Source organism: Nicotiana tomentosiformis, chromosome 6 (genome assembly GCF_000390325.3).
Source record: "Nicotiana tomentosiformis chromosome 6, ASM39032v3, whole genome shotgun sequence".
NCBI classification, from domain to species: Eukaryota; Viridiplantae; Streptophyta; class Magnoliopsida; order Solanales; family Solanaceae; genus Nicotiana; species Nicotiana tomentosiformis.
The window spans coordinates 51,192,509-51,203,273 of NC_090817.1; the positions used below are offsets into that span (position 1 = coordinate 51,192,509).

The 10,765-nt window shown below is 40.8% G+C and overlaps 1 protein-coding gene across 1 annotated transcript; it reads left to right on the plus strand.

Annotated features, from left to right (window-relative positions):
• The first annotated feature begins 1,090 nt into the window (after positions 1–1,090).
• LOC138893983 (uncharacterized) lies at positions 1,091–1,522 on the plus strand. The gene has a single exon (XM_070178655.1). It carries the CDS (start codon positions 1,091–1,093, stop codon positions 1,520–1,522), a length of 432 nt encoding a protein of 143 aa, XP_070034756.1.
• Positions 1,523–10,765: the final 9,243 nt, after the last annotated feature.

Here is a 10,765-nt window from a genome sequence, read left to right on the forward strand (position 1 = left end):
TTATGGAGAAGAAGGATGGTACCATGCAGATGTGCAGTGACTACAAGCAGTAGAACAAAGTTACAATTAAAAACAAGTATCCTTTTTCGCGCATTGATTACTTATTTGACGAGCTTCAGGGAGCTAGAGTATTCTCTATAATTGATTTGAGGTCTGGTTATCACCAGTTGAAGATTCGGGACTCGGATATTCTGAATACGGCATTCAGGACCCACTATGGTCACTATGAGTTCCTTGTGATGTCTTTTGGGCTGATCAACACCCCAACAACATTCATGCATCTGATGAACAGCTTGTTCCAGCCATATCTTGATTTGTTTGTCATAGTATTTATTAATGATATTCTGGTGTGCTCACATAGCCAAGAGGAGCATGCACAACACTTGAGGAATATACTACAGACGTTGAGGGGGGGAATCTTTATGCTAAGTTCTCCAAGTGTGAGTTTTGGCTCAGTTCAGTGGCATTCTCGGGACATGTGGTGTCCAGTGAGGGGATCAAGGTGGATCCAAAGAAGATTGAGGCGGTTCAGAGTTTGCCCAGACTGTTTTCAACTAGTGAGATTCGGAGTTTTCTTGGCTTGGCAGGATATTATCATCGCTTCGGGGAGGGTTTCTCGTCCATTTCAGTGCCCTTGACCAGGTTGACCCAGAAGGGTGCTCTTTTTAGGTGGTCGGATGAGTGTGAGGAGCACTTTCAGAAGCTCAAGACTGCCTTGACCACAACTGCAGTTCTAGTGTTACCTTCAGCATCGGGTTCTTATTCAATATATTGTGATGCTTCTCGGATCGGTATTTGGTGTGTCTTGATGTAGGAGGGTAGAGTGATTGTTTATGATTCATGCCTGTTGAAGCCTCATGAAAAGAACTGCCCCGTTCATGATTGGGAGTTGGCATCCATTGTTCATGAATTGAAGACTTACAGATCATGTGAGGTATTTACAGATCATCGGAGTCTGCAGCACTTGTTCAAGCAAAAGGATCTAAAACCGAGTCAAGAGAGATGGTTGGAGCTAAAGGACTATGATATTACCATTTTGTATAATCTCGGGAAGGCATAAGTAGTGGCCGATGCCTTGAGTAGGAAGGCGATGAGTGCGGGTAGCCTTGCATTTATTCATGGTGGTGAGAGACCACTTGCATCAGATGTTCAGACCTTGGCCAATCAGTTCATGAGGTTAGATGTTTCGGAGCCTAGTATGGTTCTAGCTTGCCTAGTTTCTCACTCTTCCTTATATGGTCGCATTAGAGAGCGTCAGTATGACGACCACCATTTGCTTGTCCCTAAGGACACGGTTCAACACGATGATGCCAAGGAGGTTACTATTGGAGATTATGGGGTGTTGCGGATCCAGGGTCAGATTTGTGTGCCCAATGTGGATGGGTTACGTGATTTGATTGTTGAGGAGGCCCACAATTCATGGTATTCCATTCATCCGGGAGATTCAAAGATGTACCAGGACTTGAGGCAGTACTATTGGCAAAGGAGGATGAAAAAAGACAAAGTGGAGTTTGTAGCTTGATGCTTGAATTGTCAGTAGGTGAAGTGCGACCATCAGAGGCCGGGCAGTTTGCATCGGAGGCTTGAGATTCCAGAGTGCAAATGGGACTGTATCACCATGGACTTCATAGTTGGGCTCCGGCGGACTTTGAAGAAATTTGATGCTATTTGGGTAATTGTGGACCAGTTGACTAAGTCCGCACATTTAATTCCAGTTGGGACTACCTATTATTTGGAGCGGTTGGCTGAAATCTATATCCGCGAGATTGTTCGCCTTCACGGTGTGTCGATGTCCATCATTTTAAATCGGGGCATGTAGTTCATATCGCAGTTTTGGAAAGTTGTGCAGCGAGAGTTAGGTATATGGGTTGAGTTGTGTACAACATTCCACCCTCAGACGGACGGACAGTCTGAGCGCATCATTCAGATATTGGAGAATATGCTATGCATTTATGTCATGGATTTCGGGGGTTCTTGGGATTAGTTTCTTCCGCTTGCAGAGTTTCCTTACAACAACAGCTACCAATCGAGTATTTAGATGGTGCCGTATGAGGCCTTGTATGGGAGGCGGTGTCGGTCTCCGGTTGGTTGGTTTGAGCCGGGTGAGGCTAGGTTATTGGTTACTGACTTGGTTTAGGATGCTTTGAAAAATGTTAAGTTAATTCAGGATCGGCTTCGCACAGTGCAATCTAGATAGAATAGTTACGCCGATCAGAAGGTTTGTGATGTTTCCTACATGGTGGGGGAGAAGATATTTCTTAGAGTTTCTCCCATGAAGGGTGTTATGAGGTTTGGGAAGAAGGGCAAGTTGAGCCCTCGGTATATTGGCCCTTTTGAGGTGCTTGAGAGGATTTGAGAGGTGGCTTACAAGCTTGCATTTCCATCTAGTCTATCGAGTGTTCATCCAGTGTTTCATGTTTTCCTGCTCCGGAAGTATGTCGGTGATCCGTCTCATGTTTTGAATTTCATCACGGTTCTATTAGATGGAGATTTGACTAATGATGTGGAGCCGGTGGCCATCTTGGATCGGAAGGTTCGGAAGTTGAGGTCACAAACTATAGCTTCAGTGAAAGTACAGTGGAGAGGTCAGCCAGTCGAGGAGGCTACTTGGGAGACCAAGTAGGAGATGCGAAACAAATATCCACACCTATTTGAGATTCCAGGTATGATTCTAGACCCGTATGAGAATGAATGTTTGTTTATGAGGGGGAGAATGTAATTAACCGGCCGATTGTTTTGAGTATTGTAGCCCCGTTCCCCCATTTATTGCTTATTCAATGCTCATTTGTTGATATGTGACTTGTCAGGGTGGTTGGTTTTTTTTCCGAGGATGTTTCGAAATGAATTGGGACACTTAGTCCCAATGTTGGAAGCCTAAGTTGAAAGAGTTGACCCGATATTGACTTATGTGTAAATGACTCCAGAATGGAGTTTTGATAGTTCCGATAGCTCCATGTGGTGATTTTGTACCTAGGAGTGTGTACGAATATTGATTTGGAGGCACGTATATGATTTTGGCTTGAATTGGCAAAGTTGGAAAAGTTGAAGTTTGGAGAGTTGAGAACTTTGACCGAGATTTGACTTTGTTGTTACCGGGCTCGGATTTTTGTTCTGGAAGTTGGAATAGGTCCGTTGTATCATTTATGACTTGTGTTCAAAGTTTTAGGTCAATCGGAGTTGGTTTGATAGGTTTCGGCATCGATTGTGGAAGTTGGAAATCCATTAGTTTCATTAGGCTTGATGTGGGGTGCGATTTATGTTTTTTGATGTTGTTTGATGTGATTTGAGGCCTCGACTAAGTTCGTATGATGTTTTGGTATGTGTTGGTATGTTTGGACGGGGTGTCGGGGGCCTCAGGACTAATTCATGTTGAAATCGAAATGAGTTGTGGACTTGAGGAGTTTCTGATGTGCTGCTAGTCTGGTGCGATCGCACATGTGAAGAATTGATCCCAAGCGTGCGACCGCAGAAGCGAGCATGTCATTGCAGGTGCGGATTTCGTCGGGGCCGAGGGGATGCGCAGGTGCGAGATTTTGTCTGCATCTGCGGGATCGCAAATGCGGGAAGTGGAGCGCAGGTGCGAATGTGGCGAGGGGCAGGAGTTTCCACAGAAGCGGAGAGGAGGTCGCTGGAGCGACTCCGCAGAAGCGAAGGTAGGGAGCCTTCATGGAAACTGCAAAAGCAGAATTTTTGGTCGCTCATGTAGGACCACAAATGTAGTTAAGTCAACCGCAGGTGCGAAAGCACTTGCAGTGTAATAAATTCGAAAGGGTTCCAAGATTTCTTCATTAGTGGACTTTGCAAGCTCGGCTAAAGGCGATTTTTGAGAGGGGTTTCACTAGATTTGAAGAGGTAAGAAACTTTTGATCCTTTTTAAGCATTAATATTGAATACCCATTGATTTTCCCCCATAGATTTGATGTTTTTGATATGGAATTTGGGGGATTTTGGACTAGGGATTGGAAAGTAAGATTTAGGGATTTGAGTGACAATTTGTGGTTGGAATTGTATGATTTTGGTATGGTTGGACTCGTTATTGAATGGGTGTTTGGATTTTGTAAATTTTGTTGAATTCCGAGAAGAGGGCCTAGAGTTGAATTTTTGACTTTTCTTAAAGAACTTAGCTTTGTCATATGTAATTGATTCCTATAGCTTGTATTGATTGTATTAAGTCATTTGTGGCTAGATTCGAGTCGTTCTGAGGTTGATTCAAAAAGCAAGGTCTTGTTGGAGTAGGGATTTGCGCGGTTTGAGGTAAGTAACACTTCTAAACTTGATACTAAGGGTATGAATACCTGAACTACGTGTTATGTGGTGGGTGTTGAGGTGACACACATGCTAGGTGACGGGCGTGTGGGAGTGCACCGTAGTAATTGTGACTCAGTTGATTATGTGGAACTGTGTAGTTACATAATCTTGTTTTTATTCATGTAATCTCCATGTGTTAGAGAAATTGAGCTGTGATTCATGCTGGCAATCATGTTTAGGCTATATGCGGGTACTGTTGGGACCCTCGGAGGTCGTTTTTCTTATTGAGTTATCTGCATAAATTGCAGTTATGTACTCAGTCGCATATATCATTTTCATATCATATCTCAGCCTCTGTTTTCTTTTGTTGTTACATCATATTATCATTGTTTGTGCTGATTGTCATGAGATTTCTGAGCTTGAGAGAATGGAGAGATTAATGATTGGGTGAGGTCAAGGGCCTTATTGTGAGTGATATTTATGGGATTGGGTTACACACCGCAGCATGCTTTATTGATTCATGATGGAATCGGGCTGCACGCCACAACATGCCATATTGGCTTATATTAGTGATTGGGCAGGATCTGCCGCTCCGGAGTCTGACATACCAGCAATGAGCGCAAGTACCGTTGAGTGCCGAGTGCGAGTGCCGAGTGATTGAGAGTGTTGGGTGATTTGGAGTGTTGAGTGATGGAGTGTGCTGAGTGAGGTGGAATACTCTGAGAGCATGAGTATATGAGTTTATCACTGTGTTGCATTACCGGTGGCATGCATATTTGACATGTAGACATAGATATGTAGTATTCTTCATGTTAGCTATACCTGGCATATTTTATCAATATTGAGCCTAAACTGTTGAACTTGAAAGCATGTGTACTCTTTTGCACTGTGCACAACTGATTATGAGATTTTCTCTCAGTTATTACTGTCATTTTCCTACCTTATCTGTACCGTTATTATCTGTATTTGGACTGTACCTATCTGAGCTCATCACTTCTTTCAGCCCAAGGTTAGTCCTGTTACTTATTGAGTACATTGGTCGGTTGTACTCATACTACACTTTGCACTTTGTGTGCAGATCCAAGTGCATCCCGACACGGCAGTTGCTAGATTTGGAGCTTTATCTGTTTGGAGACTTTTTGAGGTAGCTGTTTTGGAGTCCACAGACCTCGACTCTCCTTCTTTTCAGTTTATTTAGCATTGTTCTATCTTTATAAACAGTTATATTGTCAGTTTGACTGTGTTGACATTTTAGTAGCTCATGTGTTCAGTGACACCCAAATTTTGGGGATTTGTATTGAGTCGCGGTATTTTCATATCGGTTATTTATGAGAATATGTCACTGTTAAACTTATTTCACCATGTTTTCAATTCAAAATGCGTAGTAAATTGTTATTGTCGGCTTGCCTAGTTCTGTGATAGGCGTCATCACGACATGTTGAGTTTTGGGTCGTGATAGCTCATCGAAGCAATGCAACAAGTCACGTAAGGTGTATGACACCCACAAGGAAAAGTACACCGTCATACGAAAATTACCAATACAGTGTCCGCAAGCCATCACACATCACCCATGGCATTTGCCACTCTTATATCTCCGATAGCCACATGTATCACTCTGCTCTGACAGTATCATTAGCCACCCGTATCACTCCAATAGCCACCTGTATCACTCTGCCCTGACAATATCATTAGCCATCTGTATCACTCCGATAGCCACCTGTATCGCTCCGTAAAGGAGCCACCCTTATCACTCCGCCCGAACAATAACACAATAGCCACTCGTATCATTCAGTACATTCAACAACAGTGAGATGCCACCCTTATGCCCCGCATAAAAATAACCAAACCATACAACAATTCACGTGTGCTAACATCACAACAACACGACATATCAACTCGTACCACAAGTGCCCATAGGCCACAACCTTTCCCAAGATCCAACAATATCAATATTTCCACAACAAATAGCCCACGGCTCAAACACAATGTGTATAGAATCACAATAACAACAAAATGAATGGTAAAGTACCTCAACAAGGAACAACGCCCCCTTTAAACACAACTTCAATTAAAATAGATTAATGACTTTCGATAACCTCAATTCCAATTAATTGTTTAAGGATAAACTCGATATTAAAATTATTTCCATAAAATGATAAAACTTTGGACTTTAGTGTATGTATTAGGCTAACCATGAAAGAGATGGAACGAACTAGTACTATGTCGAAATGCATGAGAATAAGCCGGCAACAAAAGGGTATACTATAACAACAATTTCAACCAAGAGGAACTCAACAATAAAAGAAATCACATAATGATAAAAGCGGTAACAACTTCAAATAAAGCATATAAGAGCAAACTCGACAAGTAAGGAATGTGACATGTAATGACAACTTCAAATCAAGTATGTGATAGTAGGCATGACGAATAAAAGATATAACATGTGCTAACAATTCCAAATAAATATATGAAAGAAGCCTAAGAGTCTAAACCGGTCAATTTCAACACATAAGCTTGAGCACTTACTCGTTACCTCGCGTACACGGCCTTCACATAACACAAATAACACAAACGACAAAAATCCTAAGGGGTAGTTTCCCCCGCACAAATTTAGGCAAGCTACTTACCTCAAAGAAGCCAAACCAATACTCTAGCCATAATAACTTAATATCGTAAATAAAAACCATAGGAAATAATTCTGGATAATAAAGCTTCGATCTTTAATGAAGGCTAAAACGTCAACCTAAAAATTCAACCCCGGGCTCGCACCTCAGAACCCGACAAAATTTACAAAACACCCATTCCGATACGAGTCTAACCATACCAAAATTATCCAATTCCGACATCCAATCGTCCTTCAAATCATAATTTTACATTTTTGAATGTTTTCACAAAAATTCTCATTTTCTCCAACTCAAATGACTAATTTAATGATAAAAATAATTATGGAATCATATGAAATATAATCAAATCCGGATAAATAACACTTACCCCAATCCAAATCATGAAGAACTCCTCCAAAATCGCCCAAAATCGAGGTCTACAACCCAAGATATAATAAAAATGGGCAAACCCTAGAATTATAAACATTCTGCAAGAGATTCTGCTTTTGCGGTCACAAGGTCGCTTACACGACGACCACTTATGCGGCAAATAATCCGCCTATGCGGTAATACCTGGCCTCACCCAAAGTCGCTTCTGCAATAGGGAATGCACTTTTGCGCTTGGAATTTCACTTCTGCGATTGCGCAGATGCGCCCAGACATCCGCTTTTGTGGTCTTCCTCATCCAGCCTTGCTTCCGCTTCTGTGCTCCTTCTCTTCCGCGCCTGCGATCACCACACCTGCGCCCAGTGGTCCGCATGTGCGACCACACCAGATCCTGCCCAAAACAGCTTCACTTAACATGATCCAAATGATCTGAAACCCGTCTGTAACACACCCCGGGGCCCCATCCGAACATACCAACAAGTTCCATAACATAACACGAACCTACTCAAGGCTTCAAATCACATCAAACAACGTCAAAACTATGAATCGCACCTTAAATCGAACTTAATGAACTTACGAACTTTCAACTTCTACAACTCGCGCCGAATCATATCAAGTCAACACGGAATGACCTCAAATTTTTGACGCAAGTCCTAATGACATAACAGAGCTATCACAACTCTAAAAATTGCAATCTGAGCCCGATATCCACAAAGTCAACTCCTGATCAAACCTCTCAACCTTTCAAACCTTAAACATTCCAATTTTCGCCAAGGACCTCCAAATCCGAATCCGGGCACACACCTAAGTCCAAAATTACCATACAAATCTATTAGAATAATCAAAACACCATTTCTGAGTCATCTACGAAAAAGTCAAACTCCGATCAACTCTTTTCACTTAAGCTTATAAAACAAGAATTGGTCTTTCAAATTAATCCTGAATCTTCCAAAAAGTCAAACTCGACCATACACGAAAGTCATAATACATTATACGAAGATGCTCGAGACCATAAGCCACCGAACAAGGCTCTAATTTTCAAAATGACCATTCGGGTCGTTATAGGAAAGCTTGAAAAAAATTAGTGAACTAAGCTAAAAAGGCGTGGAAGTGCACAAGAGATTTGGGAGGAAAAGAAAAAGAGAAGTACTTCGCCCGTTCACTCTGGCGTGCACACGAGAGAGTGAACGAGCTAACCTGAAAAGGTTGTTCCGAATCTGGCTTGAATTATTTCACCTCATGCTAACCCTATCCCATATAAATAGTCCTTAAACACTACTTTGGAGGGAGATTCAACCCAAGGATGTAATAACACACAAAGAGCAAGGCGGAGAATTCTTCTATGAGTTTTTCACTTTCTTCTTCCTATTTTCATTATTGTTTATGGATTTTAGTATTGTAGTTTTACATACTTTTATGAGTAGCTAATTCTGTTATCTAGAGTTTTGATGGAACCTTTTGTAGGATGAATTCTTGATGTTTTGATATAATTGATTCTTTGAATTATTTTATTTGTTCAACTACGTGCTTATTTTAGTTAATTGAAGAGCTCTCAATTAATGGTACCTATTTATTATGTATTGCTTGAGAAAGAGCATATATATTTGGTAGTTGTTGAACAACGTCACTTCTAACGTATATGAGAGATTAATACGGTGGGTTTAAAAGAGGGAGTAGTTATAACGAAGCTTTGACGTGATGAAAGTGAGTGGTGAAAAAGTGCGAGATAGCGTAATTAGAAAGAATATGACTAGTACACTATTGTAGTTGCTCGAGAGAGAATTACGATAAGTCAAATGCTCACGATCAGTAGAGAATAATTAGGCAAAATCATAGAAGACGTAGCAGGAAGGATTCCGACAATTGGGAAAATTATAACTCTAGACCTCCTTAATCTTGCCTCCAACCCTTAGTATCTTTAGTTGTCAATTCACTCCTTTAGTTTGTTAGTTAATTAGTTATATATAAGAATATTTATATTTATAACTTGGTAATTGTTTGATCTTGTCTTCGTAGTGATATTGAACATTTTTAACTAAGCCTTATGTTACTCCCCATCATTTCGTACGTGAGAGTACGTTGTAAGTCAACTGATGTAAGCTCAGAAATGAGATCATCTTTGAAAGTACATAAAGTAGGTTAATCATGTTATCGTGGAGGTTACAAATATTTAAGATCATGAATAACAAGCACCAAGAGGGTTGGAAGGCTTTGAAGCTAAACGAATTGAAGAAAATAAGTCTCGTCAAAAGTCGACCAGTTGGGAATGTTATAACATGTACTTTTGGGGTGAGACTAGGGTGATTAACATTATAAGGAGATTATTCTATTAGTTATTTTAGTCATATTATAGCCGTGTGTTATGTTTTGAAGTCAAGCAAGTTGTGGAACAAATGTTTGCAAAACTGGTCACAAGTTATATTCATAAATATGCTGAACATTAGGTTAAATTTAGCTAAGCGTTTCTACCAATATACATGGAATTATGGGATGATACACATATCAAATTGACTATATATTAGTCTAGTTTCTAATGCATTAAACTGTTCATCGATATGACATTGGAGTAGAGAGATATTTGCAGTTTGGCGAGACTACGCAGACTATATTGGTGACAAGTAGGTGTGTCACTAATGTTTTTTGAGAAATACATTTTGTATGTTATATGAGGTACTTTTGGACATATTATATACTAAATTTAAGGTCTTGGTATGTAGTTTCTAATGCTCTTAACCGTTCATTCATACAACATCCGGATAAAAAGATACAAGCGTCGAAAGAAGAGCCAATGCTAGGGTGCCAAGCTAGCACCTCTTTGACTTTTCAAAAGTTGATATATATATAGGTTTTAAATCGTCTCTCTCTTCATTTTTCATAGAACACGACCATAGAACCCCGATAAACTTACCCTTAAGATCTCCACAAGGGTTCCAAAGAAGATTAACATCCCGAGTACGAAATCAAGAAGCGATAACATTAGAACGACCCCTACGACGTAAGTAGAGCTATATCGCCTCTCTTTTTCTTTGTAGTTTGAGTTTTGGAAGGTACTTCATAGTTAAGAAAATTCCTACTTTCTGTATTTAAGCTTTTAAATTTCAGTTAAGCTTGATAAATTCGTTTCCTAATAGTTAGAACTTACGGGACGGTGATCGGAAGTCGTGAGTTCAATTTATTTCACTTTTAGTGGACTGCTTTGTAGTCCACTCGTGTTGGCCTCCTGTGCTGAAGGAGAAAAGGTGTGGAGAAACACCAAATAATGACGGAATGGTAAGCTGGTCATTCGTCGACATTGGGAGCCTCGTCGTCCCTCAGAACTATGGTTTTAGCTTTGATCAAATTTTCAACTTCCCTCTTGAGGGTCCAGCGATCGTTCGTGTCATGGTCGTCCAGCCCCAAATGGTATTCGCACTTAGCATCAGCTTGGTATATCGGGGACCCGGGGTTTGGCTGATTCGGAAGCACAGGTTGTAGTAAACCAAATCTGGTCAACTTCTGAAATACGCTCGTGTAAGGTTGTGCGTTCA